This window comes from Anopheles marshallii, chromosome 3 (genome assembly GCF_943734725.1).
Source record: "Anopheles marshallii chromosome 3, idAnoMarsDA_429_01, whole genome shotgun sequence".
In the NCBI taxonomy this organism is placed as follows: domain Eukaryota; kingdom Metazoa; phylum Arthropoda; class Insecta; order Diptera; family Culicidae; genus Anopheles; species Anopheles marshallii.
The window spans coordinates 59,924,363-59,949,637 of NC_071327.1; the positions used below are offsets into that span (position 1 = coordinate 59,924,363).

At 47.1% G+C, this 25,275-nt stretch overlaps 1 protein-coding gene across 1 annotated transcript in view; it reads right to left on the reverse strand.

Annotated features, from left to right (window-relative positions):
* The window catches only part of LOC128715655 (kalirin), a 56,037-nt gene extending 36,084 nt beyond the window's left edge, over positions 1–19,953 (reverse strand). The window contains exons 1-5 of the mRNA XM_053810564.1: positions 19,775–19,953; positions 11,030–11,642; positions 5,019–5,681; positions 1,639–4,939; positions 1,221–1,549 (exon numbers count right to left, since the gene is read on the reverse strand). Coding sequence (XP_053666539.1) covers positions 1,221–1,549; positions 1,639–4,939; positions 5,019–5,681; positions 11,030–11,642; positions 19,775–19,953 — 5,085 coding nt within the window. The remainder of the gene's footprint in view (positions 1–1,220; positions 1,550–1,638; positions 4,940–5,018; positions 5,682–11,029; positions 11,643–19,774) is intronic.
* Positions 19,954–25,275: the final 5,322 nt, after the last annotated feature.

Genomic DNA, 25,275 nt, shown 5'->3' on the forward strand with positions numbered 1-25,275 from the left:
CCGCATCGTTCCGCCCCGTTCTCTACTGCAACCGGCATGACTTTAACAAACACGATCCCTTCCCCATCCGTACCGGCAGCGGTGCCCTTTCGGATTTTGGACTGTTTCTTTCGACGCATGCTCATCAAATCGAGTCACCGACAGCGCCACTAATCTAACATCCCGTCGACGTCGCGTGTGTACATCCTACTGTTGCATGCTTTCCTTTCCATGCTGCTATCCATATGCTCCATTATTTTCACACTCCCTTACACTTCTTTTTCAAGTGTCCGTGCGGTGACGGCGTTTGTTTTTCCCTCCACCCTCCGAACCGGCGCAGAACTGCCAACACATCTTTGGCTGGATTTTTAACCTTCATGGATGGATTTCGTTCGTTTCATCCGGCTGTGCTCGGTGAACCATTTGACGGCGTTTGCCTGCAGTTTGATGCTGGGGGCCCTTTCTTCCCCCGCCCTGACCGAGAACAACACTTGAATCAGAACAGGATTCATTATAACACCCTTGAAACTCATTATGGAATCGTGCCGTCGACAGTTGTCTCTTTGAGCTCAAGATGAAGCTTTTGTTTCTGTTTTTTTACCGTTTTTTTTAATACCGTTGATACATTTATGCTCTATTCATATCGCAGTTTTTCAGTGGTAGGAAGCAAATATCGTTCTCAGTTTTCATGCCATACTTTTCTTCGCACAGAACCGGAAACAATCTTTTTTTTTTGTTCACCTCCTTATGCAGACAATCGAGACAGCTACCCCGTCTTATCCCAAACCGTCATGAAGTTGAAAGAATCACAACTCAACAGTGGATGAGGATTGTTTCCGCTTGGTCCTTCTGTTGCTCAACATCTTCGTAGCGAACCAACGGTGAAATAATGAGCTTGACAGAATAAATCAAACTTTTAGCATCTTTTCGCAGCTGTGATGTGCCTGTTACTGTCAGATTTATGTTGTCTCTTTTCCCGCAACTATTTATAGCCAGCTTCATGGATAAAGAAACCGGCGAACAGTAACGTAAACAGATGCTAAGCCACTAATAGCATAGTTTCTACCCATTATGTTGGAAGTGCTGTTTGAGAAAAGTTCCTAATTAAGATAACATTCCTCCGAGTTGCGGAACTGGCGTGTCGCCCATAACAATTCATTAATATGCTTCATTGCACTAATGGGACGCTAAATCTGGTTCGTAGTTTTACATTATTACTGCACACAAAGTGTTTCACCTACCTTCTCACTGTCGGTCGTGTTGCCGGAACCGAAGCTTGCCAGGGAGCTTCCGTCCTGATCGTTATCGTTCAGCGTATCATCTATGTCCTTCGATAGCCGTTGGCCCAAGTTCTTGCCGCTGACCTTGGCTGGTGATTTTAGCAGCGAGAACGACGTGCCAGAGAAGTACGTCTCCTGCATGACTTCGCGCATTCGCTTCACCCACAGCTGCTTCGTTTCGAGACTGTTTGCCTTCAGCACGATGCGATAGTCGGACAGGATTGGAGCGCGCCCGGTCCAGATGGCAAACTTACACTCATCCCCTTCGATGTGCTCCGTTACGCCGAAATCTGAAAAAAACACACACACACACAAATCAACAACCAATGCAAGGCGTCGTGATGCGGTCGGCAAATCGTTTTCGTTAGCAATCACTTACCAGATGTTAGCAATTTGTTTTTATAGATGTACTTCACAGTACCATTGGTGTCTTTGACCTCCTTCGAGAAGAGAATGTACAGTTCGAACAGAAACACGTGTCGCTCGCGCCCCTTCTTTATCAATATTTGCTTGGTGTCCCACACGAGGAACGAGTCCTGCAGCACCACATCGCCCAAATTCTGGATCGGCATGTCGCACTGCTCTAGCAGCGACAGGTGCATTACATCGTTCGCCTTCTTCGGCACGTTCAACATCACCTCCAACCCATCTTTGATTTCACCCTGCCCCTCGTCACAGCAGGACTGCAAGTCCTTGAGCAACAGCTGGTACTTGGTGATGCGTTGCACCGGCTTGATCAGGTACGCCGGTAGCGAATGTTCGAGCTTGTGTTTCCGCTGCACCTCCTCAAAGTACGTACCACCGTGCTGCACCATGTAATCCATCGACTGTGGTTTGTTCTGACAGTAGTGCACGTACATGTCGAACTTTGTGGCCCACGTCACAAAGCAATGCCCGACGTCCTCCGGCATTGTTTCATACTTTTCCAGCTCGCGCAGGAAGATTTTTTCATGAAACTGAAAGATATCCTCAATGTTCGCGAACAGGATGTGCTCCTTGCCGAGCAAGTTGGTAGGCACCTGCTGGCCACTCTTTAGTTCGCGCAGAAACACGTTGATGCACGTTTCCAGATCCTTCACGTAGGTTCGTTCGGTTTGCAACAGTTCCGCCATGATGAATTCTTTCTTACGTGCCGATTTGCGCTTCTCTTCGTTTATTTCTTTCTGCACCGCTCCCACCGCTCCTGGGCCAGCTGCCGCGGCATTCAGCTTAGTTTCCAACGATGGATCCGAATGTCGATACTCTAATACCGAGCCACCTGAACCGGACCCAGACGTTCCAGTGGAGCTTGTCGAGCACGGGCCACTGCTACCGTCTCCGCCCATACCGGACCCAGGCACGGGCGACGCTCCCACTGCAATCACGCTCGAATAAGATCCGGCTGATGAGATGCCTGAGCTGGAGTTAACCGAGGAAATGGATTTGCTCGCGTTAAGACTACTGTTACTACTATTATTACTGCTATTGCTACTGCTAAGGTTATTGTCATCCTGTTGCTGTATGATACCAGGTAGGCCTAGAGATTTTTCTAGATTCGATCGGTAGAGCTCCATCCGCTGGCTAAAGTCCTTGTAACGATAATCGACCGTTGCAACCCATTGTTTGATCGAGCTGGCGTGTGCATGGCCCTTCTCCACGAGCGTGTCTGCCAACTGAATTAGCAACTTCACCCGCTCACGCGTTTCTTTTGCCGTGCTCTTGAACTCGTTGTGTTCGCGCAGCAGCAACTCCGATTCCTCACGACTCGAACAAAGTTTATTTTTGCGCGACGACAGGTACGCCTCACCCGTGTCGTGTATCCACTCGATTGCCTGTTTGGCCGATCGTTCGAAAAGCACAAACTGCTGACACTGGTCGAGCCGCTTCTTACGCTGTGTCCAATACTCGAGCACTTGCGTTTCCTGTGCCAGCAGCTTCTCCAGAATCGATTTCACTCGCGACTCACTATTCACGGTCGTGGAGTTGACGTGATAGAACTGCAGCGAACGATTCGCATACTTCAGGAACGTTTCCGCAGTTCGACGCGCCAGCGTACATGCCTTCAGGAACGCTTCCTTCTGTTCCTGATGTTTCGAGATCAGCTGCACAATCTGTTGGCCCTTATCAGTCGAACCACCACCACCACACCAATCCTCCTCTCGGCGATATTCTTTCTCCAGACTGTCGAGTACGCTGCACACCTGTTCGGCTGTTTTGAAAAAGTTCTGCGAAGCCGTCACCAGCTTGTGACGTTCCTCGGCACACGTCACCAGCTTCTGCCATTTCTTCGTCACATCTTCCGCAATGTCTTTGATGCTCTGCGGATCGTAGTGGTTAGCGTTCATAAGCGCATCGGCACGGTACTTCACCTGTACAGCAGACGTGTGCGTACGCTCGATCGCAACCTGGAACTGATCATGCTCTTTCCTTAGCTGTTCCGCCTCCTGGAAGTTGTTCGGAATAGAAAAGTTCGCCATAAGCATTGCTTCTCCATTGCGGATCCACGAGATCACTTGGTTGGCATCGTTCTGAAAGTGGCACAGCTGCATCGATTGCTCTAACTTGATGCGTTTCGCCTCTGCCATATCTTCCAGATCGAGTTCGCGATCGTGCAAAAATTCCAACAAACACTGCACCCGTGTCTGGGCCGTGTGGTTGGCGTCTGCCATGATCAGCAGGCCGGATGATTCGAACAGCTGCATCAGTTCGTGTCCCTGGTTGATCACCTGATAGGTCGTCGTTTGCATCTGATTGACCGATTCATTGTGCAACCGAAGGAACTGTTCCGTCTTCTGGAAATCACGCGACACTTCAGTATGCTGTAACTCTTCCGACCACATCTCAAGCTGGGACGATACTTCTAGCGCATCTCGCTCGAAGATACGCAACCGCAAGTACAAATCGATCTTCATACGACGCGTCTGCCAGAGGCCTTCGAGATCTAAACGATTCTTTTGGATACGATCAAGCGCATTCTGCACGGCCGTTAGCGAACCTGAGCTATCTTCTTCCTCGATCGCACGCAGCTCCTGCAGCAGTGCTTCGCCTTGTGCGATCGCTTGCATGCACGTTTTGAGCGTGTTTTCTTCCTGCTCTTTGCATTGCTCCAGCATACGCTCCGTGCCCTCCAAATGTTCATTCGCAAGCTCAAGCGATTCCTCATTCGTCACTTCCGCGTGCAACTGTTCCTGCCAGGCGGAAATTTCCTTCTCGTTCGAGTAGAACACCACCGCGAGGTCGAGTCGCCTTCGTCGCTTCTCCACCCGTTCCGCAAACGAAGCCACGTTTGTTTCGAGCTCCTGTGCGACGGAAAATATTTCCTGAGGTGACACTTCGCCCGAACGAGCGAGCTCTTCCGCTGCCGCCAGCAGCTTCTCCGCGTTTCGGTAGGTGTTTTGGGCGACATTTTCAAAGTGCTCGTGGCTCGTCTGGTAAATGCGCGCTTTCTGCAGGCTCTTGCCGATGCCCCTATTCTTTCGCAAAAACACATCACCGTGGTTCTGCAACCAGTCCAGCACCTGCTTTACGTCCTCCTGGAATAATCGCAATGCCAGCTTCTGATGTAGCCGTAGTTTACCCGCATGCCACTTGCTTTCGAGCGCACGGTGATGTCCGAGAATTTGATGTATCACTGCGAGTACGTGCGACGCACCTTCGCTATAATCCGCCGCCGGATTGCCACCGTTAAAATGCGAGTTGTCCTACAAAGAGAGCCGAAAAAAGCGCAGTGTCAGTCATAGTATAGTGTTGGAAAAGGGTCTAATAAACTATTACGCTTACATTTTTCCTGGTGTTTACTATCGGTGGCTGATTGCAAACCTGCACCAGATGGTCAAGCTGGTACAGCAGCTTCTTGCTCGTCGAGTGCACCTCCGTGTACGCCTGGCACATGGCTTCGTACAGCGACTGGTGGGTACCGATCGCCGTTTCCAGACTTTCCACGTTGGTCGGTGTCGGGATCGTTGCCTCACAGGCTGCCGCCCAACTACTGACGCTCTCCGTGTACTGTTCCGCCTTGTGGTGGAACACAACGGATAGCGTCAACACAGCCGTCCGTTCGTCCAGCGTGGTCACGAAATCTTTCCACGTCTTGTCCAACCGTGCCGCCAGCGTGCGTATATGTGCGGCGGCGTAGTGATTGCCCTCGTACAGCCGGGCGGCAACCGCTAGTATTCGGTTAATGTTAACACACACGTTGCGGGACGTTATGGCAAAGCGCTGGTGCTCCTCCTGCAGATTTTTGGCTATCGCGTAGTTGTGCCCGATCTCGACGTACGTCTCCTGAAACACGTCCCGGTTGTGCAGGATCCAATCGAACATTTTCTCACAGTCCTGCTCGAACAGCCGGAGCTGGAAGCACTGGTCGAGCTTCGTTTTGCGATGCTGCCACAAGTTCAGCAGCTGCTGTTGGGCATTTCGCGTCGTTTCCAGCTGTTGTAGTACCTGCAACGGGAACAAACGGTGGAAAGGGTATTCAGCAAGGACGGTAATGATGTTTGACTACTTCCCAGTAACGCTTCAAAAATAGCCAAGAGATCCACAAACATTACAAGTCATTAAGGAAGAATTACTTCTGTCTGTGTTTTCTGTCCCGTTTCCCGTATCAATTTAAATACAATTAACCCAGACGACAGATAGACTACCGGTGCCATATACCGCCGGTACCTGCCAGCGCCCGCTTCATGCAGACAAATCCGACAAAGCATAGACACAAATAATAGTTTTATGATAGCCTATAAATAGCTAGTGAAGGAAGAAGCCACCTTTGGCTGCGACGAAAACACTGGCTTTTGCTGGGTAAACGTTAAAGCGACGGCTAACTTTGCCACAATTCAATTGACCCAACAACATACCGCCCTGTTTTTCCACTGATGCGATTAGGAGCAAATGGAGAAGTTTAACAGTCCCTGCTAAAGCACTCACCCATTGCCCATTTCTTAGCCCGCGTTTTACAGGGGTTTTAGACGTTACTTATTTTGCAAATTGGATTACATGTGACAATTTTCGCCAAAACCGTTTCAACGTCAACCCCTGGCAGGGGGAAAAAAACGGAAAAACCCCTCGGGAAGCAAAATATCGTTACCACTGGTGGACACAATTCGGCTGTGGTTTGTTAAAATAACACAAAAAAAAACAAACCAAACACATCATTTCGTCACGGTCATATAACGCACATGGTACAAATAGCAGACTCCCAAACAAAGTTTGTCCTTCGTGAAACACAAACCGGTGGACAAAGTGCAAAACAATATCATTCCCGATCTTTGTGTCCCTATCGGTGTTGATTATTTGTGCATTCCATTGGAAAACACAACGCGGTGGTACGACATTTCCCCCATGATGTTCCTATCTGCTTTCAACTTCCCGGATGGATACATGAGTTTCCTGTGTGCTGTCGTTTCGAAATGTCTGCAAAAATCTGGGCCATCTCCCTAAACCACCTTCACGCCGACTCGCCACCCCATCCAACACCTCTCAACGTATCGAATCATTTCTTTCCCCGGGGAGCAATATGCGAATTTAAAAAGGTTTTCGTTTGAAGGAAAACACATTCGTGTTGAATGTTTTCTGTTATTGAAGAACAAAAAAATACGCCACCCCTCTTGAACTCGACCTGTGGGTTTGGACCTGCTGCTCCCACTGTATACCCACGGCATTATGGCACGGCCCATCCATTAAATCCCACTCCGGGTGGAATGAATTTCTAGGACTGCTATCATCGGCACAATGCTATCGTACACCCAGACGTATCGTGTTACGTCTGCAGCAAGCCATTCGGCGGGCCATTCTTCTTCGTCGATCTGATGATAGAATTTCAGATAAACATTGTACATGAGAGGAAACATACAGCCGGCGAGATAAAAATTAAGCGACGATTAAGAAGCTACCATACACACCCGCTTCCTCCGAAACGGATTCTTCCTTACCTCCTCCATCTCTTTGTGTGCGAGCGATCGTTAGTTGATCGTCACGTTGTCCGTCCCGTCTAGCGCCCCCGCTAGTTCCGGTGGACGGAAATCACTAAAGTGCGTGCGGCGGGTGCGGGAAAACGAAACGAATCAACGCCAGCAAATGCCGTGTTTTCGTTTTTTGCTTCGAAGCTCGAGGCAACGGCTATTATAGTGCAACCCGCCCGAAAAGACAGGTCCAAGACCTTTTAATTATAGTGCCAAGCAGATTTTTAGCATCAACCATACTTTTGGCGTGCGCGCGTACGGCAATCCTCCATCCTTCCCTTAGACGCCCCTCCAGACAGTGTCCGTTCCACGGCACCGCGATCGCGATTCGAGTGCAGGAAAATGGGTGTAAAAAATGGAAAACGCTCGTGAAAGCATCTCCGCCAAAATTGATTAGATAATTTACCACTATTTTCCACCGTTCGCCCACAGCTGATGGGGTGGTGGTGAGATCTCGCCACCTTCATCTCAGTTCGAGGTGTACAACCTGCGACATACAACGCAGCGCACACACACACACCTTTCCATTTCGGTTTTATTCTTTCCTCTTTTTTCCGGCAATCGTTCGCCGGTAGGTGTGCATAACGCCTTTCCTGTGCATTTTAATGTGCGAGGGAGCGGGGTCGACTCTTAGCCGCGGAAATGTCGATATGGTCGAGAGATGTTTACTCGGGCCCACCACTATTTGCCGGCATCCAAAACGCTGCGCGCGGGTATATAATAACCGTAACCGTGCGGTGAAGATGCAGCGAGTGAATGGTTGTGATTAAAACGGCGAATTAATTGCCATCACTTTTGATGAATAAACAACGAAAAAGTGAAAACTCTTGATAGGCAGCGTTGGCATTTTACCAGCAAACAAGCCTAACCGACGAGCTTTAAAAGTCGCACTTGTAACGAAAATTTGAACGAGAAAGGGCATCAAACAAAATGGATGTTTTCTGCCGAGTGCTGCGTATTTCGACTTCTCTCGCTTTTCGTTTCGCTGTGAAGGGTTTTCGATGAGGGTTTTTGCTACCGAGACATCTGCTACTGGGCTGCAAAAGGAAGAAAATCGCTCGAAAAGCTTCCACTGGCTCGTTGGATCTTGAGTTTTTCACATTATTTTTCGTACGGAAAGTTTTTCTTTTAATAGAAGGCAAGTGAGAGTTAGCGCTACACCAATTTCGCCCGTTAAAGAATAATTGCAGCTCTTCATCTTAATACTTAACTTATGGCAAAAGGAAATATTTCAATCACTGGTGTTTGAGCAAAAAATGGGATGATGGATTTTACTTCCCTCACTACCTCACTTTCTTAGGGTTCGCGGTCTTGGCCTGCTCTAAAGGAATCCTATAAACCGCTCACGGTCAAGCACCGTCGTCTACCAACCCATTATACCGGCCTTCCGCATCAACGCCATCACTCCATCTCAAATTGGGCCAACCAAACCTCCTCTGTCCTTGTGGACGACTTTAAAGGACTTTACTGGTTGGGTCGTCCGGTGTCATTCTCATGACGTGACCAGCCCACCGGACCCTGGCGATTCTAATCCGCTGTACGACAGTGATTTTGCCGTACAACTTATAGAGTTCGTCATAGCGGCTCCTCCATTGTAATTCCACACATTCGGGACCAAGTATCCTCCTCTCGAACGCGACTAAGAGGGATTCGTCAGTTTTCGATAAAGTCCATGTCTCGGAGGTGTATGTGAGTACTGGAACGTTATAGTATCTATATAGTCCCAACTTCGTTCGTTGCCACAAAAGAATCGTAAACCAATGATGTCTATGTCCCAGGTGTATGCCAGGATCTGGATTGACTTATTGAAGATGGTCCCCGAAAATTCCACCTTCGAGACATGGATGGCCCTCTCTAGCGCTAGGTTGAAGAGTAGACAAGCTAACCCATCTCCTTGGCGCAACCCCCTGATAGTAACAAAAGACTCTGAAAGTTTTCCATCCGCCATCACCTGTCATTGCAGGCTCACTACCACTGGATGGTAAAGATGCAACAAAATTTATGGAATTATAAGACGAAATGGACCCTAACTTGCTTCATAATCAACAAAAGATGAATGTTCTTGCCTTCTTGCAACGAACGATTTCCTCCCTCCTAACGTAATGCATCTTTTGTTTTCTAATTCATTCGAGATTAAATGGTTTTGGCGGCTACTTACGATGCCGTCATTCCACGCCGCAACCACGAGATTCGTTTTAAATTCCCCGGCCGAACCGAACGGACCGGATATTGCATATCATTGCGACCGTACGCCACCAAACTCGAAACGGGCCCGATTCTCCCTATTCCATGCATCTTCGATTTCACGGTTGCGGTTCTGTTTAACGTATGCATCGCAGTCGTAATGCCACGCGATCGCACACACCGCAGGCAAGCGCCGCTATCCGACCAGCGGTACATCACGCGCCAGGCAGAAGAAAGGCAGTCGCGTACTGATTAGTACCGGTAGCTCACACGCTACGTACAGCATCACGTTAACGAACAGAAAATAGAAACATTACACACAACCACTCGTGTTGTGGCTCACTGGGTTGGCTGGGGTGATGGCATGGGACGGAAGAATGCAGACGAAAAAATCAAAGAAATGAAGAGAAAAATGCCACACATAACAGAGAAGTGTGTGCGATGTTTATGATGATGGTATGATTTTGGTGCCTCATTGTTTACACTTCGTTTTTTTCTTTTTGGGGTGGTGCTCCGTATCGCTCTTAGCGGCAATACCCAACCAGCAGCGACGGTGTCGACCATTGCTTCACCACGTCCGGTGCCCAATCCCGGCACACATATGGACACACTGTGCGATGATCCTAACGCATCATCAATAGACGTCGCGTCGGAGATTAAAAACTAAGACCGGACGGTAATATCGGTTTTATGACCGCAACGAAGCAACAGCGCTAAGAAGTGCTCAGTACCGGTTGTGTCTCTCTCCGCCAAGCGAACACAAATCTTACGAACAAAAGAAATGACTCAGCTGTTGCAGAAAGGGGCAGCAGCAACAGCGAGCGCAACCGATTCGAACGACCCGCAGCTGTCTGGTCGAACGGGTCCACATTCGGCAATTCTAAACGAACCGGGGCGAGGCAATTTCTCCCACTGCACGGCCGGTCACGACCGACCAGAACTTCATTACGCAAATTCGATGCGCTTTGTTGAGCAATTCGGCCGACGCAAAAGAGTTCGGTCGGATCGTTCCGTACGCGTGAGGGCGTTGCGGAAAGTTCGTTGAAAGTGAAATTATTACGTACGACTGTTACGCACTGGGGTACAGATTCATTCACACCAACCCAACGCTGTGACCCAACGCGAATGTGTGGCGTTGAACTATTTTTCGTGTGTGTTTCGAAGCAGAACGCATAGCTGAAGTTGGTTTGTGAATGAACCAAAGCACATGAAAGAGTGAAGCCGCCCATGTAGCACATCTTCTCCCCCACGGCAATAAAATAATTCACCCATAAACATCGACCAAGCATTCACGCCGAACTGTGCTGGGCGGAGGTTGTGGTATCGGAAGAGATTTACTTTTCTTCTGTGCTTATTTTCGGATCGATAAGTTTCCCTTGTCTAGGCTTGTAAATAGCCCCAAGAGATACGATCAACTCTTCGGTGCGCAACCACCCAGACAGAATCGTCGAGCGGACGTCACTCTAACAATGACCCAATTATTACCGACGGTCTTACTTTCGATTGCCTGTCCTGGTTGTTTGCTTCCGTAAGCAAACTTCTGCAACAGTGGAGCATTAAAACCCATCTCCAAATATAACCTTGCTTTCCAACCCCTTTGAAGCCACTTCAGGAATCGTCTCAACAGCTAGATTTGACATATTTTCGCACCTGATTCATCGCAGATGTCACATCCGGATTGATACAGTTGGTGGGCAACGGTGCCGAATGGCATCCGTCATCGTTCCGGTTGGAGTAGGTCGTCAGCTTGCCGAGCAGCTTCTGCCCCTGCAGGTCCAGGTCCTCGATCGGGAGCTTCAATATTTTTCGCTTCATCTCGTTGTGCGCATCGATGCTGTGCTTCGCACCGTTCACATCCTCCGGACACTCGGAGTGCGTTAGATCCTCCTGCAGATCGTCGATCCGGTCGAGTATGTCGCTCGCCTGCCACAGAAAATCTTCGAACGCGACGCGCAGATCGATCCATACCGCGTGATCGTAGTGCAGGAAACCCTCAAAGTCCGACGTCAGCTGGGACGGTTCGACCAGCTTGCCGAGCGACTGTATCGAGATGGTGGTCGTCTCGAACTTGTACTTGTTGCTGGCGATCGACGAGCGCTGCTTGTGCCAGAAGTTGTCCGGCTTGATGATGACCGCCTGGTGTATGACGTCGGTGCCGAAGTTCTCCTGCAGCACCTTCAGAATCATCTTCGCGCTTGCCGCCGTATTGCCATTGCCCCGCATATCCACGATGATGGTGAAGCCGTGACTTTTGCTTTCATCACTGATGGTTTCGAAGGGTGTTCGATAGTTCCCCGGCAGCCGATCGATCATAGAAACCGGAAAAGAAAGGAGAAGAAGAAAGAAATTTAAATAACAATGCGGAATAATTAGTATGCCAGAGGGAACTCGCTCTAGCGTCGAATGAGGCGCGCACGTGGCATTCAATCGGCAAACCGATTCGTACCAAGGGGAAGCTGTAAAAATGTGCGAAGCAACCTTCAACTAATTTTTTGCCCACCGTTGAACACCGTTTATCGTCCAAATCGTAGGCAAAAATATGCACACACCTACCGGGAATTGAGTAAGCACCTCTGGCAATGCCAGAAAGGTGAGGAAAAAAAGGAAATCAATTTTATATCGTTACGCCTCGAGTGGACGACGCCACCAGTGTAGAACACCAAAAACAGCGCGTTGGTGTTGGGTGGTGTATTTCTGGCCCAAAAACCGACGAGATTTAAATTCGCACCCGACCAACCGATCCAACCCCCTTCCATCCCCTCCGGGGCAGAGGAATTGCGGTGGAGATACAATCGAATTTTTTCGCCTCGCTACTTCCCACCCATATTAACAGCGCGTTTTCTTTGACCGAAAGATCGCCGCGTCGCAGTGACCGGAGCCGTTCGAGTAGTGGTAGGTACACTTCCAACAGGCACTGGCAAAGCTGTCCACCAACAACAACAAAAAAATTGGCTGTGCGAACTGTGCTACAGTTTGGTGCACGCGTTGGTGTGTCGGGTTTGGTTAGCTAATTTACAAGTCCGGTCCAGTCGTCGATAGCACGGTCGGAAGATTGACCGTACCGTAATGGAATAACACGAAACAAAAACGGACGGTTAAGGGCACAAAACTCCCCCGATTGATTATTGGCCGTCTGTGTTGTGCAGGTTGTACTGCTGAAAGGAGAGGCAAAGAGAGCCCAGTAGAATGGCTGCGGAGTGCCGCACGTTGGTTCAATATTGAATTTCTTCTTCAGCAAATCTCCCCCCCTCCCTGGAGATGGATACTTTCTTATTGCCCTTCGAATAGAATTCAATTCTACCAAACTGGATAACAAGAGGAAGTATGGCAAAGACACAGCGCGATATTATTTGGCAGTGATTTTATGGCATCCTGGCATTCGAAGACCCGGCGAGGAGTGGGAAGTACCATGAAGTTTCTACACGTCCCACAACCGAGATCGGGGCCTGTTACGTATAATTGAACCGTATACTTTGTAACAACTGTTGTTCATAAATTCATTACGAGGAGGATAGAAACACCATAAACATGGAGGAAATATATCTAACGCGAAAGCACTTACAGATTAAGTTCTTTAAGTTTATCGCTGCAATACTTGGTGTTAAGCTTAATAAACTATAAGTATCGGTAATACCCACCGTTGGATTAAAAGAGGTGTTTTAACTGCCATTTTGTATTGGTGTCAATAAAGCGAAAAATACTACAGTTTGGCAACACTGCAACATAGTGACAGCGCGAGTGTTTGCAAGCCAGTCGCGTACAAGGAGGCATTGGGAAAGGATGTGAATGCTGAAGAGTTAAAGCAATAAATACACAACGCAGTAGACAACACGAACAAAAGTGTCTTTAAAGTGTTAATATCACGCGGAAGAACGCAACATCCTCAAATCTTAAAATTCACCATTAAAAATTCCACAAAATACAGCATCAGGAAGATCAAAAGGTAGTTCTTTTTTTTTACATAAAACCTTTAAGGAAATCACTATACATATAGTGACTTTTTTAGATGAATACAATTAGGAACGGAACGGACATTTTGAAAGTAAATTGCTTTACGTTCGGCTTCCAGATGCACCGGCTGTCGGCCCACGTAATGATCTTGCTTCAAGCGCCACGGAACCAACCGAGCGATAAATGAGAACATCGGTTGATGGGAGCGCCATCTTACAACGTTTAAAGTGGATCCCGATCATTAGACAGTAACCCCAATCGATCCCTCGCCGCTCCTCAACCCCCAAGGAGCGGGGGAGGTCATCCCTTGCATACCACACGACAGCACACGGAAGCGCAACGCAATAAATGATCTTTCCGTTCGGCAACGGCAGCGGTGAAGTGAAAGCCCCCAAAAAAACACAACCCTTTTCCGTGTGTAATGCCCGAAATGCCGTAGAATGATTGAAGAATTCACCACCCATGCGTTCCTTCGGCGCGCGAGTGGTTTGCATACACATATATCCGCCCTACTCCGCTACTCGCCAGGGTAAACCTGAGACCAAAGAATGTGATGCCGATGGATGACCGAGGCAAACCCCTTTTGTTTTGCGTTATTTTTGGACCACTCGTTCATGCCGGTCCATTCGGTTGCTTGTTGAGTTTCCGGAAAATTCCCCCCCTCCCCTCCCCGGCCAGTGAAACTATGCCACCGTGTGATGCACCAAATGGAGGAATTGTTCTTCGCAGCACCAGTGGCCAGCAAGCGGCAGAGCTAGTAACATTGAGGAGGATAGTCACAAAAAAAAACTCTCACGGGATTATTAGACGACACAACCGTCATAAAGCAGAACATCACAGTTCGCCCCCCCCCCCCCCTCTCCCACAGCTCCCAAAAACGAGGGTGACCCCGAGAATGTTGGAACGACTCAATTGGCCGGACATCATCAACCGTTGTCTCGGAAAGTTGGAGATGAGGTTAATACTGACACATCTCAATACGCTCGCCCGGCATCGGAATTCGTAGGCGACAGCAGAGCCTCGGACGGCCGCTCAGTACAATAAATAATTCAAACTCGTTCAACGTTTTCCGTGGCGTGGCGTCCGCGGGGGAAAGGGATGGTTCCGGGCAGCATGTGAAGAATGTTATGCCGAAGCAGTTCGGCGCGAGCGTCCGAGCGTTTCTGTACGTGTGTCTACCGAAATTCGGCAACCGGAAAGCGTACCATTGTTAGCAGGTCCCATTGGGGACTTTCGGAAACAGAACCAAAAAAAAAACAAAGTTGCACATCGACCAATCGAGCCCGTCCCACTGCAAAGACTCAATAAAACAAGCCAATTTCAAATGTGGAGCCTGTGTGAACAATCGTAGGAATGTTACGCGCCTAAGTGCGCCCCTTGACAGGATTGTGTCGATGTTGTGATCTTGTTGATCCCAGAGCTTAACCCTCGTCCGATTTGGACCAGACCCCTCGGATCAGTCTTTTTCAGCCGACTCTCTGTCATTGAAATATTTCCCAAAACACTAAAAATCCTGGGCCACTGGTGAAAATGACTCCTGACACAACTTATTAACAATTATGGCCATTATCTGCCGAGAACTCTTACCAAAAATACGAGCATTCCGCAAAAGGGTAGAGCAGCAGGGCTTTTTACCGAAACAAATTAATCTTGCCATAACAAATAATGCATTAGCGAGCCCAATTAATGAGAACGCAACTGCCGTACATAAATAATGCATCGTACAATTTACAAAATTTCCACCCATTCTCTCAGACCATCGATTCTCGATCAATTACCGAAACCGTAGCGCATGTGACAACCGGCAAGCGGTGTGTATAAATTTTAAATTCTACGCACAGCCACAACATGTTACACGGATTGCCGGGGCTGTAGAGTCAACACCCAACGCATTTGGTGACCGATTAAAAAGGTGGTTGCCAACAGGGCGGGACGGGTGTACCCGGGGGTGTGCTAACTGCATAATTTACCACACGGCATTTATTGCATTATCGATCAGCCCACAGTGGGCGCACGGCACCGGATAGACAGGAGTTGATGCGTGGTGCATAAAGTATTCAGCCAAATCCACATTTCGCCAACAGGCGATGGAGTAACAGTATGCACATTAGAAGTAATCCACTGGGCCACGTTTGCTCTAATTGTTTGTGGAGTGTGCGGGATCTGTAGTACTTTGAAACTACACTGTAAACACGCCACGCCAAACGTGCGTGATACTAACAACTTGATTTAGTAGTTAGGGGTAAAGGTTAACTTTACAGACGAGGTTTAATATCCTAAAATTTGGTAAATCTAAATTCTAGTTGACTGGGTTGTCTGATATTGGGGTAGATCACGGTCTAAGCCAGTTTTTTGTATGCGTTTTGACGTTTCCAGGCTTATCCGCTTACAGCTCGCCATACAAGTGGCAAGCCAAGTTAAGCCTAGGAAAGAAGGATTAGATTGGTTTCTTAATGAAAGTACCCAAGTACCCAAAACCCAAACTCGACAAATGTCAAAACAAAGAATTTTGCTAGCTGGTCTGAGCCAGGAAAAGAACTGAAAAAGGATTATTTTGATAATCAGGCTTGTATATTATTTCAAATACATTGAAATTAAAATCCAATTACAAAACTTAAATCGATTTTCCTCAAATTGTAGTTTACAAAAATGATCCCTTGTGTCATTCTTAATGTCAAAATGCTGTGTCCGTTACGAATCTGTACAGAATGATACAGCCCGGTACCTGGATTATTTGACAGATACAGGCTTAAAGCTTAAGCTTTCTAACTTTTGGGATGATCTACCCCCCCATCTTCTTTTCGAAACCAATATTAAGACTTTTCCTAAGTACGCATTAACACCATGACTCCATCTCTTTTGGGCCAATCAAAGTTCTTCTGTCCATGTGAACGACCTTAAAGGACTTTACGGGCTGGGTCGTTCGGTGTCATTCTCGTGACGTGACCACCCCGCCGGAGCCTGACGAGTCTAATCCGCTGCACGACAGTAAGCTTGTCGTACAACTCCTATAGCTTGTCATTGTAGCGGCTCCTCCATTGTAATTCCACACATTCGGGACCAAACATCCTTCTAGGCATCTTCCTTTCGAACAAGGGATTTCGGCAGTTTTGGACCAAATACATGTCCCTTTCATACAGACGGGGACAACAACCGCGCGTGGCCTAGCTTTTTACTCGTGGGACACTACATCTAATGTCTAGGTCCCTGAGGTAGGTATATGACCTAGAATCAGCTACAACGCATCAGGAATTAGGCTTCAAGCCAGAAACTATACCTTTATCTCAAAAATGTGTGTGAGTACACCGATTATAACGCTTAATGTAAGCTTCGATCGTCATGTAGTTTTAAGTATGCTCAGGTTTATTCCCCGGAAACTGGCGCTTATCTTAACAGCACTATTGATATCAATGCTCACTTCTGACCTAAGATATCGGAAATTTTGGAGCATAACAAAGATACGATCATCTATCTGGACATCACTTGAGTAAATTGACGTTTCTTTGGTGAAGTTAACGAAAAGTTCCTTTTTTTAAACTGTAACTCATAGTTTTCTGCAGCCTATTCCATGTTCTGATAGGCAGCTATTAAGTAAGAGAGCCATACATCAAGGATGTCTATGTAATCTGCGAAAGTCAGAATCCAGATTGATGTACAGAAAATGGTTCCCCGAAGACTAGTTTCTGATCACATATTCCGGTACCACTTTGAAGAGTAGTCAATCTTCCTGTATATACGTTATCTCCTTGTAATAACTTCACTTTAAACTCACTAACATCAACTTCGGTTCTTACGCTTGAACAGGAAACACCGACTTTACCTCCCCTAATGAACGATATATTGTTCGCTATTGCATTAAACATCCTTCTTTAGAAAGACACCACCGACTGCGATGAGATGCGACAACAGCACCATCATCATCATCATCATCATCATCTAGAGATGTAGTAATTGTCGTGCAAAACCATCGTTAGGTTAGGGCCCCCGAAGCGTAGAACAGCGCCCCACTGCACTTGGGATTTTTGGGATGCACATTTTCCACTGAAAAAGGAAAAACCCTCGGTTGCAACAGTGGCGCAATGAGGATGATTTACCCTCTTTCGCTGGTTTTTGCCCCTCCTGATTCCTCCCACCCTCCCAAATGCGCCGTAAATGTCGCCCAAAGGTGCAATAAGTACCATTTCCCACTTCAATCCAATTAGACACAAACCAAAACCCCCAGCGAAAGCCAACCGAACACAAAAGCACCATGCCCTCCCCCCTTCCCCTTCCCGGGGCGTGCTTGGGAGGGAAAGGGGGGACGGGGGGTGGGTGTTGTTTTGGTTTTTGCGTGCATGTTTTTGTTCGCGGAAAAATCATCCATCCATCCACCTATTGTCAGCACACACACACACACACACAGGCCGGGGGCAGGAGGGTATCTAACGGGGCGGGTTTTCTAGCTTTTCCATCCCCATCTCATCATGGTGCTCTGTACCCATTCCTCGAGGGGATTTATGCGTCTACTGCTACCATGGCGCACCGTACCGGCGCGGTGTGCATAACGGCAAGTGCACTAGAAAAGGCAGTCAACTGTGTATGGGTGGTGTGCTTTAAAAGGAAACTGAATGCGCAGCGGGCAGGGCAAGCGACAGGTGACGGGCGTAAAGGTATTCGGTATTCATTATTGACGTCGGGCGCCACCATCCTGAGGATGTCAAACCGACCGGGGAACGGTGGCAAATGCATTCATCGCAAAAGGATTTCGCAAAAAATAAAAAAAAAAAACAAAACATTTAAAGCTGAATTCTTTGTCTGCAGTTTACGGTACACGTTTGTGAAGATGGTGACGATTGAATGCGCTCAGTGGAGGGTACCAGGGCATTGTTTAACGACTTGATACTAAACCAGTATATTATTAACTTGAATTTGAATCCACAATGTGTCTTCAGTGTTGCATCAGTAATTAAGCAATTATTGGATTGACTTCAATAAAATAACCCTCTAATAATGATCTTTTGCTTGCTCACTTAGTGAAAGATGAAATGAATAGAAAAATATAGAAGGAACTATGAAATATTTTTAGTTTTTAGCAATCCACTCTCAAACCATACCATACGGAGACCATACGGCCTTTGGCCGTCATAATGGAAATAAATAAAAAAAAAAAAAAAAAAAATAATCCACTCTCAAACCACGGCAACTTCAGCATTGATTTTAACAACATTGTGAGCTTCTTCTTTATCGGCACAACAACCTCAACAGGTTTAGGTCTGCCATTTCTGACATTCTTTGGCTCTATTCACCCGCAGTCGAACAGTCAGTCCTGCGTACTCCGGGGGATTGGCATGGATGGGATTTTGGACCGGTAGTGACGTACGAAGACCCACATTCTGAGCTTAATGGACTGTAAAATTCACGAGTTCTGTTATCAAATGAAACAGTAGCCAAATGCTAAATTAGTCCATTTTCTAATCAAATAATCGTTATCATTTTGGTAGTTTGATAATCGAAGCTATTACAGTGGCACTGCGTAAAAGAAAGTAAATTTAAAACTGATAATACATGTCATTTTGTAACGCATGAGATATAGTAAATCTCTTAGGTTTGAGTTAGTGCTTGAATGTCTTAATTAATTTAAAAAATACAGAATAATTTCGAAGATCTACTTAAACTTGTATTGTGCTTATTTAATCTTTTGAGAAGAGTCATTCGAATCATATAGTTCATCTGAATCCTAGAGAATAGATGATTTTTGGAAACAGAGATTCATTCAGTTAAAAGACTCATTCAGATTTATAAATCTGAGTCATATTTGCCCAACATTAATTTAAACCACAAAACTTCTCACATATTATAATGAATTTATTTTCTACATGTCTTTCCCTTTCTACTACCCTTTTTTTTACTGTGTCATGCAACATACAACAGACATCCAACAGCAAATCCCTTGGACGTAATAAAAGTTCCTTTACCTCCGTGCCATTGCAACGTAGCACGTCTAGCGATCTTTATTAACCTGCATTACCGACGAACCCACTTAACACCCGGACCAGTAGGGCTGCAGTTTCTGTCCAGCATAATAGGCCACTCTAGGACCAATGGAATTTACTATACAACAAGTACGAACCACCGGCAGCCGCAAAAAGTCACGCCAAGTTCACAGCACCGGGCGCAACCGTACGGCACCGGAAGGCGAAGAAATGAATTAATGCCACCAACAAGTCGAATAGTTAACGGTTCCGGACCGAAATTTAAAAAAACCCCTCCGCCTCGAGGTACCTTAAAATGGGTGTCACCACTCCAAATTTGACCAGCTTTGGATGTTGCCCCAAAAAAAATCGGCTTTCGCTATTCCAATTCGTGGCGGAGGGTTCCAAAACACAGCGCAAGTTTGTAAACACACACGTGTGTGTGGCATCGCTAACGTCGGCCCCAACGTCTTTCGGCGTCCGATTGGCTTACCTTGGTATGTTGATGAAGTAGCTCACGACCCGCTTGATGTCTTCCGGTTTGATCCGTTCGCGCTTTGTCGTGGCCGGAAAGCAGATGATCGGGCCACCGCGATTGTCCCGACCGCCGGACAGCAGCGCGAACCGTTCGTTCAGCAGCGGCAGTATGTCCAGCGCCCGTACACCGTCCATGGCGGGGTGGAGTGGGTGTCGGTGCGTACGGTACCGATCGCGCCGCGAACGAAGTGACCTTTGGGCCCTGCCGGCTCGATGATTGCCGGCGGTGAGATAAGAATTTAATTAATGTGCCCCCTAACCACCGTCAATCACCGTCCTCCACTTGGGGAAAAGGGGATGTAGAGGGTGAGAGGGTGCGCTGAGTCACAATCCTGATCCTGGTGCCGGATGAAGGCAATAAGAAACAGCAAAAAGCGGTGTTAAATTTTGGTGTTTTTCGTTGATCGCTATTTTATCACTATATGTTGCCTTCGCTTGGGAAAGGGCGAGAATAAACGGGGATGCGATTTTGTTTTCCTCCCCACTGTATACACAAGCACAAACACACACACACAAATACACTAATAGTAACGCTTTCGTAACGCTAATAACGCACTCGTTACGGATGCGATCGCAACTTTGCTCCTTGCTTGATCCCTTCGGAGTGTTTTCTCTGTTGTGTTATTACGTTTGATCTCTTGTTTGATTACTTCAGATTATTCACACACCATATCACTCTACCGGACCGTATTGCAGTGGAGGGCAATCACGGCGATGATAACGATTCGGAAACTTCTGCTTCAGACGCTCACTGTGTGATTGCGACCCGTTACCCCCGGTGACGCACGGTGCGTAACCATCGTCCCAGACGACGCTGTGCTGTGTTCGTGTGTTGGGTTACCCGTGCGATCAGCGATCACGGCGCTGCTACTCCGCATACTTCCGTCCGCCGACTGCGATCTAATGCCGCGAGCGAAGGAACCGGGCACCATACTCACAGCCGCGGCCAGCGATCGATGACGGCCGGGCGACGACGCAGGTGTCAACCATACCACCGATCAGCGGCGGTGTCGCAAACCACAGACACGCCAGCGACGACGATGACGGAACGATCCTGCTGCTGCCAAGATCGAACGAGAAGGCTTGCATCTCGTATTGACGCGCCGATCGGTTTCCGGTTACTCCCTAAACCGGTGGTGTGCGTGGGTGGGGTGGTTTTGGTGTTGCGGGATCCGGTTGCGCAACCGCCCTCAGACGGGAGTTGCAGGTTCTGAGCACACCACACACACACACACAGGCGCGCGCGCTTTCTATATTTGAAACACTGTTTCCTTCACTGCACACGAACGGTTTAAATATATTTTTATATTAGCTTCAGCTCACTTGATCGCGCACATGCACAACACCTGGCGCGTGGGAAGGGGGCCACCACATGCCATGCCCGCCTGTACTCTCCCTGGTTTCCCACCGCACAGCACCTCTATTTACACACGCATCACATATAGACACACACAAATCTGCACGCACAGTTTATGCTGCTGTAGGACACAAAAATGGCCCCTCTCTCTCTCTAACAGGAGTGTACAGGTGTACCAAAATTAATGACCAGCGCCACTAGGCCACAATTACGCACACGGCTTTTAAACACTTGGCGATTGTATATAATGCTTTGGATGGGATTATAGCGCTTGTCCGCAGGATTTGGAGCGAAATGTTATGGTGGAGTGTTCCTAAAATGCAAAAGGGTGGTAGAAATAAGCACGTATCATAACGATGCTAATCATGCGTTTAAATTACATATCCTATCAGAGTGGATCATCCCCTGTGTTTGCCCTTCTTTTTTTATCCGCCTGCAGAACGCATTGTTTACAGCGTTGGTTATAAAGCTCCAAACGCACCACACGCAAAAGCTAATCCGGTGTAATCTCGTATCGGCAGATAATTCCGATGCAATTTGCAGCTTGAAACACGACGGCACGATTACATTTTCCAGCTGTTATCTTTGCAACAACAAAAAAAAACAAACCCCCGATATGCGTGTCCACACACAGTGCGTGTTGATAAATTGAATATCGTAAATTTAAAACACACATACGTGCTTTATCTTGCTTGCTACCGTGTGTCGCGCCGTGTTGTACTCTATCCCGACACGACATTTTCTCTACGGATTGTTTAGCCGTAGTTTTGCAGCTTTTTGTTTGTTGCTTCCAACAATAAAGCGGTCGGCTTCGGGGAGTCGGTGCTGTCTCGCACGCAGGGATGGATGTTAAATCGATGGTAATTTTTCGCAATTTTTGCCCTGCAAACAAATTCCCGTATTTTTCAGCCAGAGTAGAGATTGTTTGCAGTACCACCGCACGATGAGTGCTAACGCAGTCAATTTCATCCATAAGTTCCCATGGACGGCGACGGTGGTGGTAATCAAAATTCCATCGGTTCAAAAGTGTGGCTCTAAAATGAAGCATAATAAACTATTAAACACAACGGAATAAAAGAGAAAGAGTACAAAAAATGCAATTAAAATCACCTCCGACGTGGATCGAACGCCACAACACACCGCCAGCGTCGACGAACCTCATATCCATCGACCAATTTTTCCTCACTGGCTGGCCTTCATTTTGCATGCGGCTCGTGTGTGTGTGTGTATGTGTGTGTCTGTATGAATACCTTGAAAATCTATGCTTCCGTCCACGTTTGTTTTAAAGCGGTCTATTTTCACTGTGTATTGCCTTCATTAGGCCGAGAGGACACATACAAACACATGGCGATTTGAGTTTTTCCATTTCAGCAGAAAAATTACTGCAAGCGCCACCGTTCGGGTAAGGGCAAGTGTTTTCCCGAATGCCTACTGCAACACTACATCACTACTACCATTACTACTAACGACTGCTAGCGTACTATTACCGGGGGTTGCACAGGGTGTTCAAGAAGTTTAAATATTGAACGTTAATGATTCATTTTCATCATTAGGCATGCGTGACGTACTTATTCCGTTTTGATATTCATGTGTGTTTTAACGACACATACATACTCTTCAGAAAGTGCAGGACAATCGGAGTTATGATGTTCACCATGTTTGTGAATGAATGAATGATTTAAATCTCACTAGCGAGTGGATGAAATTTAACTCATTCGTGAGTTAACTGAGGATTTCATTCTTCAAGACGACCTTCAACTTCAACTCAACGAGTGAGATGTTCTATCAACGCGGGACGCTGTCATACATCGATTTTGGAGAAGCATACAAGCATAAGCACTAGGTGTTCCAGCAAGATGGAGCACCGGTCCATGCGGCAAGTTGGTCCAAACCTTGCAAACTTTCTGAACGATTAAACCGATTTTGTGGATACAACTTTAAGGTATTCCCGAACTCTTCGGATTTGAATCCTGTTTTATTTGATCCCGTACGGTGTGAATTCTCAATGAATGGAAGGTCATCACTTTGGATAACTTCTTCATCTTTGGACAAGACAATAATTCTAACAATCTCCCATACAGTTCCTGCGAGCCGTTTGAAACTCATCAAGCTCATAAAGAACTGTAAAGTGCGAGTATATTGCAACAGCAAATGTTGGAAACGCTCCTGATAAGCATAGCTTCGAATAACACAATCTCAACTTAAAAAAGAAATTATTCACTTTTTTCTTACTAAACACCCTGTGGAGTTTTCTCTTGTGAATTTAATGTTTGTTCACACGAATAGACAGACCGACCGAGCCAACATAACTCTACGCACGCTTCGCTGATTTAGCGCACTATCCGCAAAAAAAAACCGTGTGCATTACTATTGGCAAATGTATGAAGAGAAGGAACCAAACTCAGCCGGAAACGGCACGCCAGTAACATCCCCTAATTCGAACCGGCGTTGGGGAGAGCTAACACAGATAAACGCAATTCCTCTTGCACGCGCGGGGAGCAGCATTATTACAGCTCACAACCCATTTTTCACACTGCAAAAAATCACGATTTTTGCTTTAGTTTTCAATTTCTTCCTCGCACACTACTTGCCGACCAACGTTATGAGGTATGCTTTTCTGTTTCTGCACACCTCATGTGAAATAAAAACACAGCACTAAACTCCGTTTTGCTTCACTAACGGGCAAACTAAACATCAGAGGCCGCCGATGTTCGCAACGGAACCACACAAAACTCCCGGGATCCGGTGTCGGTCCCCGTCCGCGGTTCGCGACGTTCGTCTGCCTTTTGTGTGTTGCTGTGGAGAGCCAACCAAAACAAAGCCATCGGCAGCAGCAGCACACGCACACTAGCACCGCCCGATTGATGTTGCTTTGCATGTGTATGCGTGTACGTCCGTGAATCTGTTCTGCAGAAATGACAGCAAGGGACAAGATGAATAAAGAGAGCTGTCATCTTGTCGATTTCATATTCCAATTCGTTGCTCTTTCGTTCTCATTCTCTCATGTTCGTGCCTTCTCTTTCTTTCCTCAACACTTGCCCTTCGCTTCCTGTTACCGCCGGTGGATGCCAATTTCCGGAATGACGGTTCCAACCAGACCCCCAGAACACTTCTTCCCCTTCCCGCCTTGGTGCAACGATGCGTGCATCTTGTGGCTACGCGAACGGCCCTCCGTGAGGATGTGTATTGAAGAACGACCGCACCGCCACCACATCACCTGCCGTGCGCATCGCAAGGTTCCGTTCAATGCTGGAAGTTAGTGATGCGAAACTACAAGACGAAGGATTCTCGTGTTTTTTTTTTGCTTTTACCACAAAGCAACATGGAAACATGCTAGGATGAGCATGTACAGACAAAACACACGCTACAGAAGAAGATTGCTGCTCCATATTGCACTGGGAGCACCCACCTTTCTTACAGTACACGGACACGCGCACGCACACACACACACTTTCAGCGCACCAACACTAAACATAGATGCCGCCTGAAGAAAATCAAGAACCAGCACTAAACAACTTATCTTATGCTGTTCGTTTCCATCTTCTTCATTTTCTTTGGTAGCTGTCCACAAGATTCTTTCTATTGCCTTTCCCTTTTTCGCACCGTTCGTTTCGTTTAAATCGCCTCGCCTCTTGTACCTCGTGTTCTTGGTCTCTTTTTTTGTTTGGTGAACGATTCGCTGATCTTCTCCTGTTCGATCTGCGGTACATTTCCAATCAAAATAATCGACCAAGAAACCAAATTTACCCATCTCTTTCTCTCCTTCCGAAACGCACACAACCACCTTCAAACGCATATTTTTATGCTCCCGTTTCTATTGCACACTCTCTTTCTCTTCCTATCATGGATGTGTGCGTGTGCATGTATAATGTCGAAACATTATGCTTGAAGAAACACACTTCCGATGATGGCGAAAAATCTGATTGAATTTGAATTTGGTGAAGAATTAAATCCTCGGCTACGCTGCTGATTATGCAGTACGATTATTTTTCATCGACGAATAATTTCTGAACTGATTTTTTTCCGGAGCATTTGTTACTACGGAAACGTATTGCTTCTGCGTTTTGCACTCACAATTATCCTCACACCTTTCTTCCTTT